We start from the raw sequence: 22,341 nt of genomic DNA on the forward strand, positions 1-22,341 counted from the left end.
CATTCTACATTAAATAAATTGATACTGTAAGCAATATGCCCTTGCTGTCGCATCGGAAGTGGCGAAGAGGTTGTTGTTTAATATATTTGTCAACCCAAGGAAAGATGGTTCTTTCTGACCAATTTTGTATCTAAAATGAGTAAACAAAAGTTTCCAAGTTCCTCACTTCCTTTGTGGTATCTTCAGTATAAATGGGCAAATTTTTTAACTTCCCTTGATCTGAAGGAAGCATATTTTCATATTCCTGTGAGCGAGAGAGATACCAGAAGTATCTGTTTTTGTATAATTGGACAACATTATCAATTCAGAGCCCTCCCATTTGGGCTAGCAACAGCTTCTAGAACATGTGCAAAGGTAACTGTAGTGCTTGCAGCTTATTTGCGAAGGCAGGGGATAATGGTTCATCCATACTTAGATGATTGGGTAATAAAGAAGCAAGTCATATGCAGAGGGGAATTGCAGCAATTAATTTGGTAATGTCATTGCGCCAGGGTTTAGGCTGGGTAATCAAGTTTTGGAAAAGCAATGTGCAAGCCATCCCCAAACAATAGAACATTTAGGAGAATTTTTCAAGTCTTTAGGTCTTTTTACCTCAAAAGAAGATCTCAGAGTTGCTCGCAGATGGATCTTTTCATAAGAGAACAGGCACCAACAATGTGGGCTTATCTCCCTTGGGCAAGAGCTCTTATGAGGCCTCTGCAATTATCCCGAAAAACAAGGTGAAAGCCCCCAAACTCGGGTACGAATGTCTCCTTTCTCTGGCTGATAAAGTCCAGAGAATCTCTGTTGATGGGCTCATGTGTCAAATCTTCAGAAGGGAATGCCACTGGAGTGCCCAGAATTGGTTCTGTTAACTACAGATGCCAGTCTATCAGTTTGGGAGGCACATTGCCAAAACCATTATACCTAGGGTCGATGGTTACAAAACGAAAGTTTGTAGTCCATAAAACCATCTATAAACCAGGGTCATAAGACTGGCCCTACTACATTTCTAGTCATTCCTCGAATGAAAGGCAGTGAGAGTTTTGAGTGACAATTCCTCAGCCATAGCCTACACAAACAAGCAGGGTGGGACTCTGAGTCAGGGGATTTCTGAAGAAACAGATCTGCTTTTCGCTTGGGCTAAGAAATACCTGTTTCAAATATTGGCTCTTCATATTGCAGAGTGGGTAAATATTCAAGAAAATTTTCTCAGCTGAAATGTTATAGACACAGGGGAGTGGGAGTTGAGCCAGCGGGCCTACCAACAAATACAAAGATGGGGTCCACATCAGATAGATCTAATAGCAACCCGGAAGAAGGTGAAGAGGTTCTACTATTGGTGCAGAGAGGTTGATAATAAAGCTATAGATGTGCTGATGCAAAGGTGGTCTGGAGAGAGACTGTTGTATGTGTTCCCACCATGGCCTCTGTTAGGGCGTTAATAAAAAAAACATAGAGAAGGAAGGAACATTTGTAATCCTAGTTGACTCCAGATTGGCCTCAGAGACCATGAAACACAGATCTACAGAGCCTATTAGTGGATCAGCCATTATATCTTTCACAACTCAAGGGTTTGCTTCATCAGGGTCCTATAGAAATGGAGGATCCAGCTCTGTTCTCTCTTACAGCTTGGTTCATGAGAGGGCAAAGTTAGTTAAAAAAGGTTATTTTCAATCAGTAATCAGAAAAAGGTTAAATTCTAAGAAAAAATCCACTTCTCTATCTTATGTGAGCATGGCGTGCTTTTGAGAGATTTTGCAGACAGAGCAAGCACAAATAGGAGATATTGATAAAAGGTATTGGTCTTAAATTCTTTACAGGTACAGGCGGCAGCAATTTCTTGTTTTATCGGGAAGGTAGGTGCACTTATATCCTCCCATAGGGATGTTTCTTGCTTCCTCTGCTTTCTAAAACATCTGCAGCCTCCAATTAAGCCAGTGTTTCCACAATGGAATTTAAATTTGGTTTTACAGGCTTTAACTAAGACTCCCTTCGAGCCTTTAATGTTAAAAACTGGTTTTCTCATAGCAATCACCTCAGCTAGACATATTTCGGAATCGCAGTCTTGTCATGTCAAATTCCTTTTCTAAGATTCACTAAAGATTCGGTCATACTAAGACCAGTACCTTCCTTTCTTCCAAAGGTAGTATCTGTTTTCCATTTGAATCAAAAGATTGTGCTCCCTGCGTTCAACAAAATGGAATGTAGGGCTAGAATGGAACCTCTCCAATTTTTGGATGTAAAGTTTGTCTTGAAAGAACTAATCATTTTTGTAGGTTGGAGAGAGTATTCTCTTCAACAGTCCCTGTAAGGGAGAGGCTGCCTCTAAGGTCTCTATTGATAGATGGATAAAAGAAGCAATCTCATCTGCATATTTATCACAGGGACGACAAGTGCCAGAGATCATTAAGGCTAATTCGACAAGGGGTCAGTTGTCCTTTCAGGCTGAAATAGGTGCTGTGAGTCCTATTGGAATTTGCAAGTCTGCCACATGGACCAACTTTAGGTCCATTTTGCATGACATTACAGGTTGGATGTACTCGCTAGACAGGACATCATATTTGGTTCTACAGTCCTAAAAGCAGGGTTGTCATCCACCCATTCTTCATAAATGGGCTTTGGTACTTCCCATATGTTCCTGACTGTTGGAATAGAAGGAAGAGGAAGGAGAAATTCTTACCTGTTAATTTCCTTTCCTTTACTACTTCTACACCAGTCAGGAAGCCCACCCTTAAAATAAAAAAAAAAAAAAGAGATGAGGTGAAACAGTTTCATTCCAGCTGACTAAACTGAAAGAAATGGCTGTTTCCTTTTCTAAGAAAGCATTGTTTTATGTAAGACTTTTTCTACATTTTTTCTCACAAGCTTATTTTATTGTTTTGAATAAAGTTTGTTTTTTTATATGTTATATTATCAGTCAAGTTGCATTCAAGATTTTTATATATGCTCTGTGATTTTGATCTTTGGAATAGTTTCCACTATTTTTCTTGGCACTGAAATCAGACTCACTGGTTTATAGTTTCCTGGATTACCCCTGGAGCCCTTTTTAGATATTGGGGTTCCTCTGATCCTCTCTGCCCTGTGATCTCCAGTGCAGTCTGGCTTTCTCGTTATCCTCCCTACTCAGCAGAAGCAGTGCTAATCAAAGCATCAACTTTCTGTGCTGTGAAAGGACAGTCTTGCAGTACAAATCACAATATCTAAAAGGAATCGCATGGCTCATGCCATGGAACTAGTATAGGAATTTGATGATGTGATAAGCATCGCTTCTCCTGGTTGAATACTGAGGGGAGTGGGGTGGAGGATGGGAGAATAATGCAAGAATCATCTCTGCCATCACACTCTGCTGTTCATCCAATCACACTAGAGGAAAGAGGAAGGAGGCAGCAGAAAGATAAGCCGGACTGTATTTCTGCGTGCCTCTCTTCCTGCTGGCTGATGAAAGCGTGCTGTTGGGGAAAGTGGAGAGGATAAGGAGAAATTGTGTCTTACCTGTTAATTTCCTTTCCTTTCGCTACACCAGAACATATGGGTTACATCCTCTCATCCAGCAGTTAGAAGCAAAGTTTGTTTTTTATAATGATATTTACCTACCTGCAGTCCCTTTTCAAAAGCAAATACTATGGGGAATTTCCTTTTGAAAATGAGCTGCAGGTTTCTTCCTGCAGGTCTAGAAATTGTCCTGTATGGAAATAGGCCAAAACGTTGTAAAGCAGATGAGGGAACTGGTTGAGTGGCAGGAACAGTGGTGGTTAATGGAGTTCACTCTGGTGAAGGTAAGGTGACTGGTATGGTACCCCATGGCTCTGCCCTAGGATGAGTTCTTTTTAATATCTTTATTAGTGGTCTTGGAGAGGAACCTTTGGTGGCAGGGGGTGAGAAACATGCTTGTTTGATGATACAAAAAATGTTAGCAGTCTAGTCATATGGAAGGAGGTGAAAAAACAACTGGAAACAAATGGTCAAAGGTTTGAAAAATGGGCTTCATTGCTACAAAGTGTAAAATCATACATTTGGACTTAAAAATCCATTAGCCCTATATCAGAAGGGCAAGAACTGGAAACTGTCAAATTAGAGAGGGATGTAGGAATAATCATCTCTGATGACCTTAAGCTAGCTGGTCAATGTAATAATGAAACTGCAAAAGCTTAACAGTATGCTTGGTTGCATTAGTAGAGGTATCAGCAGCAGGAAAAGGGAGGTAATATTGCCCTTGAGTAGGTCATGTTTTAAAAACTTATTCTATTCTTGAGGTCATGCCTTCATTAAGAACACTGAAAGAGGGAAACAGTTCAGAAAAAGGCTACTAAAATGATACAAAACATGCAAAACAAGCCCTACAAAAATAATTTGACACTGGAAAATATACTTGTTGGAGGAAAAAAGAATAAGGTTGTGATAAAAATATTCAGTCAAGTTTGGGAAAGTGACATTTTTCATAGCAGAGGGAAACTGAAAGAGAGAAGGGGTTAGGATATGAAGTTGCAGGGAGAAAAAAGTTCAGAGGGAATATGAGAGGGTACTTAATTTTAAATTTTTTGATCCGGTGCTTCCTCTTTCTCCTTTGCATGTGTAGCTCAATTAGAACCAGGGGTGGGATCTGATGTCATGGGACTTTGGTCATTAGCAATGACCATGACTGGATAAGTTTCTTTAGATTCGTGCTGTTTTTCTGCCCAGATGTACCTGCTGTCTTGCAGGATCTGTTATACCTCTTTCAATGTTCCTGTGGAAAAATCAGGGTTGGCGGTCCAAAATTGGCAATAGTCTTTGAGAACTGAAGACTATTGCCTTTTTAATTTAAATACATTTTGTTAAAATACTGTTTGTTCCAAATATATTTTAATTAGAGATTTCCTCTTTTTTTTTTTTTAATGAGAGCACCAGAATCATGGGCAAGAAGAAATTTTCATTTTAGTATTGCAGACTTGAATTTTGTGTTGAAGGAAACTGGTATCTATGTAGGCTTTTGAACCAAGAATTATCCAAAAATAATGCACATGAGCTTATGAGACTATATAGGTCCCTGCTTAGGCTGTTCTTTATTTTCAGGGGTGGCCGATTCTAGGTGGACATTTTCATTTGCCTGTCACAAAATCTTGGAAAGGTTCCAGCTAAATATGTAACTTCATAAAGTATTCATAGATCCCTTTCAAGCTACAGAGCAGCAGTTTTAAAAACACAGTTGGTCAGTCTCTTTGATACGGTCACTCTTACTTGTGGAGGGTTATCTTGCATTTATGCCCAATGAACCTATTTACATGCAAATTGTTAGAAAAGATTCCTTTTCCCAGTTTTGCTCCCTGAACTTGCAGAATTACTCTTCAACTTTTACCTATTGCTACTTTCCTTCCTTCAACCTGTGTCCTCCCAACAGCCTGCATCTCCGATAGTTGTCCTTTCTCTCCTGTCTTGCAGTCTGGCTCTACTCTCTCTTCCTCTCTTCTCCAGCCTGCCTCTTTCACTTCCCTTGCAGTCTGACAGTTTTTTCTCTTATAGGTTATACCTAGAAAAACAAAACTTGTTTAAGAATTACATTGTGCAACAATCACCAATTGGAATCATAAGAAGACGATGCTGCACTAGGGGACAATTTTCAAGGCACATCTAGATTGATTTACTTTTGTCAGCTTTTGTATTAGCACTGTAGAAAGTTTTATGAAAATTGTATATTTTTTTCTGCATTAATATGTAGAAATTCCATAACAATATAAAAAATTAGTTGTAATCCACTAATATGAATTATAATATGAATCAATTGCTCACTTCTGAGGTTTTGGTGTTTAAGATTTGAGGTTTTGGAATTCCAGATGAGATTGGTTGTAATACAGTAGAATTTTATAAAACTTGTACATATTTCTTTAGCAGTGGAGTAGAAAGGAGTTAAAACACTTGGGCGACACACACACACACATACACACACACACACACACACATATATATATATATATATTTTTTTTTTTTGCATAATTTTGAAATTGGAGGTGCATGCATACAAATGTATACTGACTTGACTATAATTGACTTGTTAGATCAAAGATTAATATCAATCTTAGTTTTTCCTGGAAGTTTATTTGGTTATGCAGGATAGGAAAGCATTGTTCAGCAGGTGTGTACATATCAAAAACACCATTTGATGTAAGATTGCTCTATATCATTTTAATTCTGTTATTTTCCAAAACTTGAATATTTCAAGAAACAAATTGTGTAACAAGCTCCAAATTATATGTCAGAATCAAAGGTACAGTGTACAGTTTTATTTAGTTTTGCTGAGTATATAGGACTATATAACTTTAAAAAAACAAACAAAAAAATACATTATTATGATCTTTGCCCTGTTTGAGCTACTTTCTGGTTACTGAAGCCATCCTGGTGAGTTTCTCAGGTGTACTTGCCAGTAGTTCACAAAGTAGTTTTTATCTCCCATTGTTGCACAATGCCTTATGTCATTTGTCCTCAGCACATTTTTACAGTACAGCAAATGCTTACGTACTATGCTGATGTACTAGTTTATTCATATTCTGTGTGTGTGGGGGGGGGGGGGGGTGGTTGTTTTTTTTTTTTTTTTTTTTTTGTTAAACAGTGTTTTTTGGATAAACAAAGTTGGGGATTCAAGTCTGCAAAATTTCAGAGCCCTGTAAATGGTTAAATAACTGATGATAAGGGTCCAGTTGTATTTTTTTCCATTGTGCTGCAGCAAAGACCTTTGAATAAGCTCAGGGTATTCTGCAGTGTCCCCTCTGAGTAACTGTTTTCACAACTCCAAATTTCACTGAACATGTATAATAGTATTTCTAGAGAGAAATTGTGGCAGTAACTCGAGTATAATGTTTTATTACATTTTAATTCTATGATTTGGATGCACATTTTGTGCTTGGAAATTGATAAACGGCTGTGAAATGTATTACAAGTTGAAAATGTGCAAAGAAACGGCATACTTCATTTAGTCTGGGGTATCCCTCTCCAAAAACTAAATTGTGGCTGTCAACCAACCAAGCTGAATTCTTTACTTAAATAAAATAACTAGCTTTCATGCATGATCGCTTTCAATAGGAAGAGAGGCTAGGGAAATTAATAAAGGGATCTGGTTTAGAAATAAATCTGTACAAACCAATGCAACACAAGGCACAATTTTTCAGTTCTTACTTTACAACGTTTAGTAATTTTTTTTGCCAGTTGTAACATTGTACTAAGTCTTTACACACTGAAAGTAATTTAAACATAAACATATCTTAAATCCTTTACTTGTAAGGAAGCAGTCCGAGTTTATAACGATGGTACTGAGTTACCATGATCCTGTCAAATTTCCTTGTCCATAAAGATCATATTCCTTGTAGAGAATGTAATCCTTAATAGAAGTGGGTAGTGATAGGAATGTCATGAAGACAGGACACCGCAGACGTAAACGACCCATGCACTTCCGGATTCTTAAGCGACACAGGTGTTTCAGGGGACGAGGATTCACTGAAAAGCCAAGAGAGTTTTACTTACTTTTTCACAAATAAATTATGGATACAATTATTTTGGTATCATCAAACCCAGATTAGTATATGGTTTGATAAAACAAGAAATGCAATTTAAAATGTGCAGGTATTTAAAAATGTAGACATCCTGAAGTTCCAAACTCAGCAAAGTGTGCTGAGGCTTAGTGCAGCTTGCCATCGTGTTCTTCACCAAGCTACTCACCTGATAGATCTGCAAAGAGTGAACAGTAGAGCATGTAAGCAAGTGCACTGGCATTTCCATTTACCTCAGTTTGAGAATTTTTAAATGTACAAAAAGGGCTTCTAAAGATGAATTATATTCTATTTTGTATGTATTTTATTGTATTGTATATTTTGTATGTCACCCAGGGTCTTTGTATGAGTGACTCATAAATACCTAATAAACATAAACTTAATGGAACCTTTCACCTTGATATTGGGCTTTTAGAACAGCCATGACTGCATCTAATTTTACCATATTTATTTTATTTATTTATTTTATTTATTAACTTTTATTTACCGACATTCGTGAAGCACATCATGCCGGTTTACAAAGAACTCAGGTGGGAGATACAGTGAAACAAAATAACAATATTAATAAAATATAACATATGTCTTCCTCAGGATCAAAGTTGGATAGTACACAACCAAAGGATTAGCTTGAAGAAAAAATTAAATTCTGTAAGGTTTGGTGTTTAAGCTTTAGCTAAACCTTGGAGATACATACTCTGAATAGAAGTGATTTCAGGCCAGAGCTTCTGTTCCATGAGAACATCTTTCAACTTGGAACAGATATTTACATGATCGACATAATCCAGCATCACTCGTACTACGTTTCCAGAGAGATGTTTTAGCCACATTAAGGTTATCACTTCACAGAACTGAAGAAGAAAACCATAAAATGAGTTAACATGATGAGGTTCAGAATTTTGCTAGTGCTGTACATTACTTCTGGTATGTCAGTTCATGCTGTTGAAGAAGCTTTACCTACCACATAATTTTAACAAAATATTTTATCAACATATATCAAATTTAGCGGAAGGAAGAGCTGCGGCCAAAAAAGGGGCGGGGGAGGTGATAGTGTGCACCCAGCGACATTCCAGTGGTGCATTTTCGCCCGCTGTGGTTGTGGCCATGGCGCACGTTATCACTCCCATAGCGACCCTGCAAAAGGTGTAGCTATTTCCGCTGCTGGTGATAACGTATAAAACATCGGCTGCAGCACAACCAGCCCCAACATTTTTTTTAACCCTGCCGAAACCCCTCCCCCCTTTCCCTCATTAAAATGTTATCGTTGCAATGTGGTCGTTGTCTTGTACATTAGGGCATTATTGCACGCAATAAGGCATGAGATAACGACCCATCGCGTTTTGAAAAATGACCCTGTTGATTTGCAGTCTCCTTGCTGAAATTAATATATATGAACATTAAATAATTTCCTACTAAATCTCAGGGATTGTTATGCAGAAATCAGTTAACAAATGTGTGTGTATATATATATTTGTGTGTATATGTAACTTGAAGATTTGTCATGACAATATAATGCAAAACTGCATGGAAGGGCAGTAAAGAAAATATAGGGTGACCCATGGAAAAGTAGCCTGCCTCCATTGTAGTTTGCTTATAGTATTTTCTATAATCAACATAATTGAAAGCCAATCTTAGATGTCTTGTATTAGTCCAAAAAAAGATCACTTATAACTGGTCTGACTGCTTAAGAAGCTATAACTAACTAGTACTTATTGGCCCTATAAAAATGAAGTTTCCATCCACTCTAATAAATGTGTAAATTTTAGTCACTACATTTTTCTTGTTTCCTTTTAGTGTTCGCAGTATTGTTGATGATGTAAAAAATATTCAGTAGAGTCAGAATTTCTGTATGAAACAAAAAATAAAAGAATATATAAAAACAAAATACCTTAGGTAACTTCCACTGCTTATGTTAAAACTAGTTTGCATGCTTATTTTTGATTAATATTTACATGAGTTTGAAAGTGGAAGGATTTAGAAACAAAACATTAAGTACCATGCTATCTTTGATGACAGTAGAGGTCCATCCTTCAAACGCATATGGCAAATGTACGTCGCTTCCATGAGGACAATCAAAACATCGCTGTACATCGTATCCATAATTTAACAGCATTCTTAGCATGACTTCATCTTTAAGGGTATATTGCAGTGCTGATGGGAAGTGTAAGGTATTAACTCTGCAGAAATAATTTACATTTGCCCCATGGCGCAACAGCAGGTTTATCAGCTCATAATTTCCCATTCTCAAGGCTACCTGCAAACAGTTAACTGGGTCTTGGTTCGGTAGGGCTCCAGCATCCAGGAGCATCTGGGCTGAGGAGATGTCACCATTTGAAACAGCAAAATACAAGGCTGACTTCCTCTGGTCATCGTAACCTTTGCGCACTCTTGAATCCAGCATGAAATTTACATCGAAGCCGGATTTGAGCAGAAGCTCAAGGCACTGGGGGTGTCCTCCTGCTGCTGCAGAGTGAACAGGGCTGATCCCACTTCTTTCAATAGCAGCATCATCAGTCACTGGAATGAGCTCTTTCAATGCTCTGCAGGAGAAAACAAAAAGTAGACATTTTATCATGCTAATTATTTTTCTAAATACCCAAGACCAGATGATAGCATATGTATCATGCTGTACTTGTATGCCAAGATCTCGGGACATGTAAAGTGCAGACCATTGGTGTGATTTACAAAAGTAATGACTACAAAAAAGTATCCAGCCATGTATAGATTTTAACTGTTTCAGTATATGCCAGCTGTCTTTCTTAGAATTCTTTTTAATGTAAGTCAATGACCAAGAAGCATTTATTAACTTAAATTGTTTCTCCCTCTGCCTAGCTAAGGTTTAATTTTTAGGCACAGTTGGGGCATGAAAAAACAAAGTTTTTTTCTTTGTTTGGAGAGGAAATGCTTTACAGTAGTGGGGATCCAAATGTCCTTTTGCAAGACATAAAAGTCAAGTTACGGTTGGATAATGATGTTCAACTTGAGCTTCTCCTTGTTTCTTAAAAATACCATAATAGAGGAAAAGAGAGTTTTTGGGTGTCTTGTAGTTTCAAATAACTGTATGGAGAGACGTAAGTGACCCTGGAAGCCAATCCCTTCCTCAAGGGATAGGATGTTATTAATTCATCTCTGTGACTCTCTTAGATACTGCTGAAATTAAAATTGGAGAATGGAAGATTTGTTTCTGAACTTGTCAAGTAATACTTTACCTATTCATCCCCATAGCACTCCAGCCTCCGAGAGCCATAAACAGGCCAGGTTTTCAGGATATCCACAATGACTATGCGTGAGATAGATTTGCATGCACTGCTGCCACTGTATGTAAATTTGTCTCATGCAAATTTACATACAGTCATTGTGGATATCCTGAAAACCTGGCCTATTGGTAGCCTTGAGGCCCAGAATTGGCTACTCCTACTATAGCTAATAACAGGCAAGGGATCAAATACTAATGATATTAATTAACCAATCACAGCTGACTTTTTGAAAAGAGATGCAGAGAGCCAGAGCCAGGGCTAGTCATGAGGTAAGACATTACCTGCAGCTTGTTTTTAGGATGAGGAAAATAGGGAAACGTTTAGTTCTGCAGGAAGCTTTTCTAGTGCGTTAACGTTATTTACAAACATTTGATATTGTGTTTTTTGCCAGGTTTGGTCACAAAGTGGATTACAGAAATTAAGATTTAGTCTCAACATGGCTAATGTAGCTGGTACTGAGTGCCACTGTATGACATAAGGACCAAATGTGGAAAAAACTAATATTCCTAAGGAACCAGCTGGGAGAAGGCCTGGTTGCATAGCCATGCCTTGACTTTTTTCTAGAAAGCAAGATAGTTTGGCAAGAAATCACATATCCAGAGCAGAGATGAGTCTTGAGTGTAAATCCACTGAAACAAGTATAGTCTGTTTTGTAGAAAGGGCAAGTAAGGTAATTTTTAGATAACTTTTTTTTATTTATTTCCTGTTACCTAAACATGGCTACTTATATTTTATTATTAGGCAGACTGAGCTATAGGCAGTAGGGATGTGAATCGTTTTCCATATCGTCTTAACGATAGAAATCGTGTGGCAGGGCAAGAAAATCGTCTTAGGCACGATTTTTTAGTTAAAAAATCGTTAAAAATCGTTTTTTCCGATTAGTGCGCACTAACTCGAGTTAGTGCGCACTAACTGGGAGTTAGTGCGCACTAACTGGGAGTTAGTGCGCACTAACTGAAAATGATACAATTTGACACTTTTCAGGTCAGTTAAGGTCAGTTTAGGAATGAATATGTATTCCTATTGGCTGCCCTCTTATTTATTCATGTTACCAAGTTTCCTACTGACAGTATATGGGGGATGGGAAATGGAAACAGTTGGTAGCTTGACAAAACAAGTAATGTGATCAGTTAATGTGACTAGAACTTGTGCCCTAACCCTGATACCAGGGGTATTGTGATCTTCCTGCACACAGTGCCCTATCCCTATTAATACCAGGAGTGTTGTGATCTTCCTGCACACAGTGCCCTATCCCTAATACCAGGGGTGTTGTGATCTTCCTGCACACAGTGCCCTATTCCTGATACTGGGGGTGTTGTGATCTTCCTGCACACAGTGCCCTATTCCTGATACCGGGGGTGTTGTGATCTTCTTGCACACATCCCGATATCAGGGATAGGGCACTGCATGCAGGAAGATCACAACACTCCTGGTATTAATAGGGATAGGGCACTGCATGCAGGAAGATCACAACACCCCTGGTATCAGGGATAGGGCACTGTGTGCAGGAAGATCACAATACCCCGGAGGAGTGAGGGTCAGGCAGCTCCCCCCTGTCTGTGAAGCCAGCCTCTCACTAGTAATGCAGGGAGGGAGCTGTCTCAGACTTCACCATCCTCCCCCCCCCCCCTCACCCACACACCATTCACTAGCTGGGACATGGGGGAAGTCAGGAGTGAGGGTCAGGCAGCTCCCCCCTGTCTGCGAAGCCAGCCTCTCACTAGTAATGCAGGGAGGGAGCTGTCTCAGACTTCACCATCCACCCCCCCCCTCACCCACACACCATTCACTAGCTGGGACATGGGGGAAGTCAGGAGTGAGGGTCAGGCAGCTCCCCCCTGTCTGTGAAGCCAGCCTCTCACTAGTAATGCAGGGAGGGAGCTGTCTCAGACGTCACCATCCTCCCCCCCCCCCTCACCCACACACCATTCACTAGCTGGGACATGGGGGAAGTCAGGAGTGAGGGTCAGGCAGCTCCCCCCTGTCTGTGAAGCCAGCCTCTCACTAGTAATGCAGGGAGGGAGCTGTCTCAGACTTCACCATCCTCCCCCCCCCCCCCTCACCCACACACCATTCACTAGCTGGGACATGGGGGAAGTCAGGAGTGAGGGTCAGGCAGCTCCCCCCTGTCTGTGAAGCCAGCCTCTCACTAGTAATGCAGGGAGGGAGCTGTCTCAGACTTCACCATCCTCCCCCCCCCCCCCTCACCCACACACCATTCACTAGCTGGGACATGGGGGAAGTCAGGAGTGAGGGTCAGGCAGCTCCCCCCTGTCTGTGAAGCCAGCCTCTCACTAGTAATGCAGGGAGGGAGCTGTCTCAGACTGGTATCAGGGTTAGGGCACTGTGTGCAGGAAGATCACAACACTCCTGGTATTAATAGGGATAGGGCACTGTAAGAGATGACTGTAGTAGATTGAATAAAGATCTGATGTTTCTGCTCTCCTCACACCAAACAAAAACAACACACAAGCAGAGAAGCCCTTCTTACAAAGCTGAGCTAGTGAGTTAAGTAGGAGGAAAAGTAAACATACTGGTGCCAGTGTGGCTACTTAAAAAATACACTTACCAACAATCAATTACATATATTTGAACTGTGTACAGTTCCAGCCAGGACCACCTTTCTAAAATGCACAGTGATTGGCAAATTCAACATGCACTAGCATTTCAGGTGCCTGCTAACAAAAATAATAAACAAACAAGTTCTAGTCACGTGAGTGCTGATCATTACATTACTTTTTTTGTCAAGCTTCCATTTCACATCCCCCCAACCATATTGGTAACATCAATAGATAAGAGCACAGCCAGCCAATAGGAATACATACATACATATTCATTCCTAAGTGACCTTTACTGACCTGGGAAGTGTGAACACTTTGTTTCATTTTCTGTTGGTGTTCGTTAGTTTCCAGTTCCATTTCCCATCCCCCCAACCATCACCTCAGTGGTAACCTTGGTAACATCAATAGATAAGAGGGCAGCCAGCCAATAGGAACACATATTCATTCCTAACTGACCTTCAGTGACCTGGAAAGTGTTTATTTGTATCATTTTCAGTTAGTGCGCACTAAATCGAGTTAGTGCGCACTAACGGGGAGTTAGTGCGCACTAACGGGGAGTTAGTGCGCACTAACTCGAGTTAGTGCGCACTAACACGATTTAACGATTTTTAACGATAAATCGTTAGAATTTCTATTGTATCGTGTTCTATAACGATTTAAGACGATATAAACATTATCGGACGATAATTTTAATCGTTGAAAAACGATTCACATCCCTAATAGGCAGTAATCAGAAAAATAGTTGTGATTTTATTCAGATTAAAGAGAGAATTTTAATTTAATTTTTGTAGCATTTTCTCCATAAGTGAAAGTGATCTTCTTGTCCATGTGGAGCACTCTGAAGGCATTGTGGATTCTCCAAGTAGCTTACCATTGCATCATCCCCCAAGGACTACAGTGAATTTCTTCTAAATCATTTGGCATGCTAATTTTATGGCAGAATTTAAAGGAAAAATTTATACCTACCTCATAATTTCTTTTCTTTTGGTCCTGCTACACCAGTCCAGAATGATTAGGTTTATCTTCCCTTCCCAGCAGATGGAGGCAGATCACATGATTTTTTTTTTCCTGGGCCATGTCTGTATGGTGCACAGCAGTTAAATATGTTACAAATGTCTTCAATAAATGGTTTTGTGACAGCATGCTGCAATGGTGACAACAAGAAGATACACTGAAAGCGCATTTGTTGAGAAGTACCTGCTCTAGAAAATGAGAAGCTATGCAACCGTGATATATAGATGTATTTCAACAGATCCTCCTGATATTTTAACCTGCTTACATCGGCTCAAAATATTTATAAGAAATAGTTGTTGTGGGAATCTAATCCACCACAAGGAATGTATGCTTTGAATTTACTATTTGTGATTTGGATGCTAGATATAACTTTACATCTGATGTGGATGTTTCCCAATAGTTTGTCATAAACATTAGGCTTGTGCTACAGCTTTTCTGGTTCTGATTGATTTGAGAATTTTCTTTGTTGGGACTCATCTGAAGCATATCTGCATAGTGAATCTTTCACATAACGAGATCACAGTTCACACATATAAGACTTTGTTGTGCCATGTATATTTTGCTCTTATGTTTAAATGTTATTCAAAAAAGTTATACAATATGTTACTCAAAAAAGTTCTTTGTTATATGTAATTGCCCACAAGCAAGCTTATTCAACTGTTCTCTGTAAACCGATTTGATTTACATATAATGTAAGAAGATCGGTATATAAAAACCATAAATAAATAAATAAATAAATTTTCAACGTCAGTTTAAGATTTAAATCAGCACATTCACGCCCATGAATAGGAAAAGTTACCAAGAACATATTTTCCTTTAGCTTTCAAATGGATACATTTCAATAATTGATTTAGTGCATTGAAACTAAGCATCTTTTACTATTATTTTCATTACTTTTGGATACAGGTTTGTCAGTTGTTTAGAAAATTGTTTATTGAAATGGAAGTGATACAATGTTTGTGTATGATACATTGTAGCACACACACACATATATATATAATTGTGTAACATATATATACATATATATATGGTAACATCAGCTAGTAGTGCTTTGTGCAAATATATATATGAGCATTTTTTAAGCGTGCATATATGTATGATCAAGTATTACAGACATAGTCACTGTATGCAATTTCATTGTATCCCTATTGCTTTTTGATTGTGAAACATTTTAAAGTTTTTGTAATCATTAGACATTTGTAATATTTACTGTATTTCATGATTCCTTCAAGTTTTAAATAACTTAGATTCCAAAAACAATATTTTCTACCTTTGTTGGTTTGCACAGCAGTTAAAGCCACTATTCCCCTGACTTTATAATTAGCTTTAGCTTAAAATTTGTAATTAAAGGTTTTTTCAATGGCAACCAGAAAAGTTTAGAAGTGGATTCTCTATAAACTTTCTGAAATAAATGTTTGTAATGCAAAATATATTTTATTTTTTTTATTTTTTATATGTGCGATAGTTACCAAATATCTGTAATCAATAACATTTTTACCTTCCCCCCACAAATTTCTGGACTGGTGTAGCAGGACTAAAGGAAAGGAAATCACGTAAGAATAAATTTCTTCTTCCTTTCATATGCTGCTACACTAGTCCAAAACATTTGGGACATAAGAAAGCCCAATTATTCTGGATGGGTTGATGTTAAACCCCCTCTAAGACAGTTTGCTCCAAAAAGTCTTCTTTTGTGAGAACATCTAATCTGTAATGTTTTGTAAAAGAATATAAAAAGAAGAGCATGTTCCACCTATACAAATGTCTACAGGATATTCAGCCACTGAATTCTGCCCAAGAAGAATACTGATCTATTGTGGAATGTGTTCTGATAATTTCTGGAGCCTGTTGTCCCTTTAATATGTATGCTTAGGACATTTCATTAATCCTCATTGCTAAGGTAGCTTTTGATGCTGATTCACCTTTATGTGGTCCTCCAAATAAAACAATTCATCTGATTTACAAAATTAATTTGTAACTTCTAAATATTTGATAAGGATATGTTGTACATCCAGATCCCTCCCTTATTTTTCACATTCCTCTTTTTAAAAAGTCAGTAGAGAGAGAACTTGCTTTCAGTAAAAATGAAGGAACTGAACAAATTATTGCAGAATCTTGAGTAAAGTTTAAAAATGGATCCCTAGAGCAGAGGTTCTCAACCCTTTTCCCATCATGATACACCTGATGGGCACTGCTCACATGTGTGACACACTGCTCATTACAATTCATGGCCAAAATAAAAAAAAAAGGCCCACTATTACTTTTATTGTTAAGCATGACACAAGAGAAAGAGAAGTACTCTTTCTAAATTGAAATTGCATTAATAATAAACCTCCCATACCAGAACAGCACCGACTTCCAGCATTCAAACAGTGACCACCTTACCTAAGAAAAAGCAACACTGAAAATATTACACCAGGCCTTAAAATACTAATACATCTCCTATTAGGAAAAGAGAGCAAGCCAGGTTACTATAGATCCCTATACAGAAACTACACGCCAGCAGAAAACCTCACCTCAGTCACATGTGCAGACCCTCACCTAACAATAGAGAGACCATAAAGCATAACTAGAAATATGCAGACAAACTGAACTGGAAACCGCAACAAGCCAGAGAGACTGTTTGCAGTGAAACAAAGGAAAAAGAGAGAGAAACACCACCAGTTCTTATAAAACAAATCAAGAAAAATAAAATCAATAGTAGTAAAACCATACTAATAAAATGAACATTATTTCAAAACAGCCGATGAAATAGCCAATAATTAAAAACTCATACAAAAAATTTCCAGAAACCAATAAAATATTTCAAAACAGCAGACACAAAGACCCAATAATTAAAAATAATGATAAAGAAGTGCTCTGCTCTCCTGAGATTATAAATTGGGGGGAGGGGGTTGTTTGCAACTTTTGCCTCTCACTCACAGAAAGCTCTCACACAGGCTCTCAATCACACACACATATACATATGCTCTCTCTCACATAGGCTCTCTCTTCTCACGTATATAGGCTATTAATCACATACTTACACCCATGCTGTCTTTCTCTCACCTACACACAGGTTCTTAATCACACACAATAATGCTTTCTCACATAGGCTCTCAATCACACAATTACAGGCTCTCTTTCTCTTGTACACTCAGGCTCTTAATCATACATACACACACATGCTCTCACATACAGGTTCTCAATCACACATACATGCTGTCATGCACAGGCTCTCAATCACACACATGCTGTCTCACACACGCACACGTCTCAAACATACAGGCTCGCTCACTCTTCCCCCCCTCCCTCCTCCCCCCTCCACCAAAGAACAACTAGCAGCAGCAACAGCTGCCTCTTATTCCAGTCCACACAGCATCGAGAAAGGAGTCCTATCAGCCACAGGAGCTGACGTTGCTCCTCTTTTTTGCTCTGGATCATGCTGCTCTTCTCCTTTAGCCCGATGCTGCATGGTCTCTTCTTCCTGCGTGTGTTGTTACTATACACCACTTCCTCTTCTGGGCTGTGGGGGGGTGGGAAGAAGAGACCATGCTGCTAGTACCCACTGATGCTTCTTTCAGTTCGCCTGCTACCTGGGCTATGAGTATTTTAAGCCTGGGCAGAGGAAGAGTTCGCATCTTGCTTGGGCAGGGGGAGCAGCTGGGCCAGTGGGGGACTGGGAAGTGTGGCGACGCACCTGCGCATGCTTGGTGACACTGGTGTGTTGCAACACTGGTTGAGAACCACTGCCCTACAGGATAGTGCCTGAATCACTGAAATATACCTTGCTGATGATAATGCAACCATACTGTCTTTAACTTAGATCCTTAATGGCATGCTTCAATGATTCGAATGGTTTTGATATAAATGCTTTAAAAACCAAATTTAGATTCTGCTGGGCACAGTTGCTTGAAATTGGGGATATAACCATTTGACCCCGTGCAGTAAACAGGTGTCATCTAGATCAGTGGTTCTCAACCTTTTTTTGGCCAGGACACACCTGACAGATAGTTCTCACATGTGTGACACACTGAACATGTGACCATCACGGGGCTAAATGTAAACATGCACTCTGCATCCACAGGAATCCCCTTAACCCCCAGCAATGAGTACAGAGCAGATCTAGGGCATTACCCTGTACAACTCGCCATACAAAAAAGATATTCTGGTTCTGATGACATCTCAGTAAAAGCAAAACAAACTCCCTTTACTACCAGGCACAATAGCACTCACTAGAAGCAGCAAGGGCTGTTGAAGCTCTGTCCTCACAGTCCTCTTCCTTAGCGCCCACAACCAGTCACTCACGCACACATACACACACCCCCAATTAGACCCCACGACCAGCCTCGGTCTCTCACACACCAGTCATATTCCTGAGCAATCTCTCTCTCACACACAGAAACAATTCACTTCCCTGACCAGTCTCTCTCTCTCTCTCAATCACACACATGCTCTCTTATATACAAGCTCTCAATCACACACAAATGCTCTCACACCCATTCACACCAGCTCTCACCCAGGCACTGATTCACACCCGCAAGCTCTCACCCAGGCTTCCATTCACACCCACACATACAAGCTCTCACCTAAGCTCCCATTCTCACCAGCTCTCACCCATGATTATATTCACACCCACAGACACAAGCTCTCACCCATGATTCCATTCACACCCACAGATACAAGCTCTCACCCAGGCACCCATACACACCAGCTCTCACCTAGGCACCCATTCACACACAGACACACACAAGCTCTCAACAAAAACCTCTTCTTCCTTCACTGCAGGGATGTGCTCCAGTTCCGCCACGGCTTTACTCGGGCGGGTCTTCATTTTTTGACGCAACGGGGATGGGCTCCCGTGGTGGCCTCAGTCAGGGTCAGGTTTCCTCTTCAACGCCATGGGGATAGGCTCATGTGGTGGCTTTGCTTGGTTGGGGTCTGGTTTTCCTCTTCGCCGCCATGGTGGCTGTGCTTCATCAGGGTTCGACACTGCTGTTCTTCCCACCCCACCCCACCCCATGTCATGCCTGCCTCACCAGCCAATCAAAGGCTTCCTCCTACTCCCACTGGCAGGTAGATAGCAGGGTGGCTGGTGGATGTGAGGACCGCCTGGTAACTTGCCTGCCTGGTGCGAAGGTGGCAGACCTAACGCGTCACCTAGATAGGATTATAGACAGTGCTGGGGAGGAGCCGGCTGTCATGGTACATGTGGGCACCAACAACATAGGAAAATGTGGGAGAGAGGTTCTGGAAGCCAAATTTAGGATTTTAGGTAGGAAGCTGAAATCCAGAACCTCCAGGGTGGCATTCTCTGAAATGCTTCCAGTTCCACGTGCAGATCCCCAGAGGTAGTCAGCGCTCCAGAGTTTCAATGCATGGATGAGACGATGGTGCAGGGAAGAGGGATTCAGCTTTGTAAGGAACTGGAGAAACTTTTGGGGAAAGGGGAGACTTTTCCGAAAAGATGGGCTCCACCTTAACCAGAGTGGAACCAAGCTGCTGGCACTAACTTTCAAAAAGGAGGTAGAGCAGCTTTTAAACTAGAACAAGGGGGAAAAACGACAGTCACTCAGCAGTGCATGGTTCGGAGAAATGTATCCTTGAAGGATACTAATGAAACAGGAGAGTTAGGGCATCCCAACAGAGAGGTTCCATTAAAAGCAAACATAGTTCATATGCCTATATGTAAAAAATCACCAAAGCTAATGATTTCCGAATTATCCCAAACAACTGAAAAGCAGGTTCTTAAAACAAGCAAAAACCATACTTTGAAATGTCTGTAGGCCAATACCAGAAGTCTAAGAAGTAAGATGGGAGAGTTAGAGTGTATAGCAGCAAATGATGAGATTGACATAATTGGCATCACAGAGACTTGGTGGAAGGAGGATAACGAATGGGACAGTGCTATATCAGGGTACAAATTATATCGCAATGATAGGGAGGATCAACTTGGTGGGGGTGTGGCACTTTATGTCCAGGAGGGTATAGAGTCCAACAGGCTAAAGATCATACAAGAGAGTAAATGCTCAGTAGAATCTATATGGGTCGAAATCCCATGTGTGTTGGGTAAGAGAACATAAGAACATAAGAAATTGCCATGCTGGGTCAGATGAAGGGTCCATCAAGCCCAGCATCCTGTTTCCAACAGAGGACAAAACCAGGCCACAAGAACCTGGCAATTATCCAAACACTAAGAAGAACCCATGCTACTGATGCAATTAATAGCAGTGGCTATTCCCTAAGTATAATTGATTAATAGCCATTAATGGACTTCTCCTCCAAGAACTTATCCAAACCTTTTTTGAACCCAGCTACACTAATTGCACTAACCACATCCTCTGGCAACAAATTCCAGAGTATACTACCATCCACCTGGACAAAATGGTCAGACTACTGATGAAATGCTAAGAGAAATCAGGGCAGCAAACCAATTTGGCAGTGCAATAATAATGGGAGATTTTAATTACCCCAATATTGACTGGATAAATGTAACATCAGAACTTGCAGTAGACATAAAGTTCCTGGATGTAATAAATGATTGCTTCATGGAGCAATTGGTTCAGGAACCAACAAGAGAGGGAGCTATTTTAGATTTAATTCTTAGTGGAACGCAAGATTTGGTGAGAGAAGTAACAGTGGTGGGGCCACCTGGCAACAGTGGTCATAACATGATCAAATTTAAACTAATAACTGGAAGGGGGACAATAAGTAAATCTGCAGCTCTAACACTACATTTTAAAAAGGGAAACTTTGATAAAATGAGGAAAATAGTTAGAAAAAAACTGAAAGGTGCAGCTGCAAAGGTTAAAAGTGTTCAACAGGCTTGGACATTGTTTAAAAATACAATCCCAGAGGCGCAGTCCATATGTATTCCGCGCATTAAGAAAGGTGGAAGGAAGGCAAAACGATTACCGTCATGGTTAAAAGGTGAGGTGAAAGAGGCTATTTTAGCCAAAAAAACATCCTTCAAAAATTGGAAGAAGGATCCATCTGAAGAAAATAGGATAAAACACAAGCATTGTCAAGGTAAGTGTAAAACATTGATAAGACAGGCGAAGAGAGAATTTGAAATGAAATTGGCCATAGAGGCAAAAATTCATAATAAAAACTTTTTAAAATATATCCAAAGCAAGAAACCTGTGCGGGAGTCGGTTGGACCATTAGATGACAGAGGGGTTAAAGGGGCTCTTAGGGAAGATAAGGCCATTGCAGAAAGACTAAATTAATTCTTTGCCTCCGTGTTTACTAATGAGGATGTTGAGGAGATACCAGTTCCAGAGATGGTTTTCAGGGGTGATGAGTCAGACAAACTGAACAAAATCACTGTGAACCTGGAAGATGTAGTAGGCCAGATTGACAAACTAAAGAGTAGCAAATCACCTGGACCGGATGGTATGCATCCTAGGGTTCTGAAGGAACTAAAAAATGAAATTTCTGATCTATTAGTTACAATTTGTAACCTATCATTAAAATCATCCATTGTACCTGAAGACTGGAGGGTGGCCAATGTAACCCCAATATTTAAAAAAGGCTCCAGGGGCGATCCGGGTAACTATAGACCAGTGAGCCTGACTTCAGTGCCGGGAAAAATAGTGGAAACTATTCTCAAGATGAAAATCGTAGAGCATATAGAAAGACATGATTTAATGGGACACAGTCAACATGGATTTACCCAAGGGAAGTCTTGCCTAACAAATCTGCTTCATTTTTTTTGAAGGGGTTAATAAACATGTGGATAAAGGTGAACCGGTAGATGTAGTGTATTTGGATTTTCAGAAGGCATTTGACAAAGTCACTCATGAGAGGCTTCTACGAAAACTAAAAAGTCATGGGTTAGGAGGCGATGTCCTTTCGTGGATTACAAACTGGTTAAAAGACAGGAAACAGAGAGTAGGATTAAATGGTCAATTTTCTCAGTGGAAAAGGGTAAACAGGGGAGTGCCTCAGGGATTCGTACTTGGACCGGTGCTTTTCAATATATATATATAAATGATCTGGAAAGGAATACGAGTGAGGTTATCAAATTTGCGGATG

The 22,341-nt window shown here is 39.9% G+C and overlaps 1 protein-coding gene across 2 annotated transcripts in view; it reads right to left on the reverse strand.

Moving 5' to 3' along the window:
• Nucleotides 1–6,515: 6,515 nt before the first annotated feature.
• ASB14 (ankyrin repeat and SOCS box containing 14) overlaps nt 6,516–22,341 on the reverse strand; it is a 66,368-nt gene continuing 50,542 nt past the window's right edge. For both annotated transcript variants that reach the window (XM_029600927.1, XM_029600928.1), the window contains exons 8-10: nt 9,493–10,036; nt 8,194–8,347; nt 6,516–7,446 (exon numbers count right to left, since the gene is read on the reverse strand). In XM_029600927.1, coding sequence (XP_029456787.1) covers nt 7,268–7,446; nt 8,194–8,347; nt 9,493–10,036 — 877 coding nt within the window. In that variant the 3' untranslated portion in view covers nt 6,516–7,267. The remainder of the gene's footprint in view (nt 7,447–8,193; nt 8,348–9,492; nt 10,037–22,341) is intronic.

The sequence above is a fragment of the Rhinatrema bivittatum genome, chromosome 4, assembly GCF_901001135.1.
Source record: "Rhinatrema bivittatum chromosome 4, aRhiBiv1.1, whole genome shotgun sequence".
NCBI classification, from domain to species: Eukaryota; Metazoa; Chordata; class Amphibia; order Gymnophiona; family Rhinatrematidae; genus Rhinatrema; species Rhinatrema bivittatum.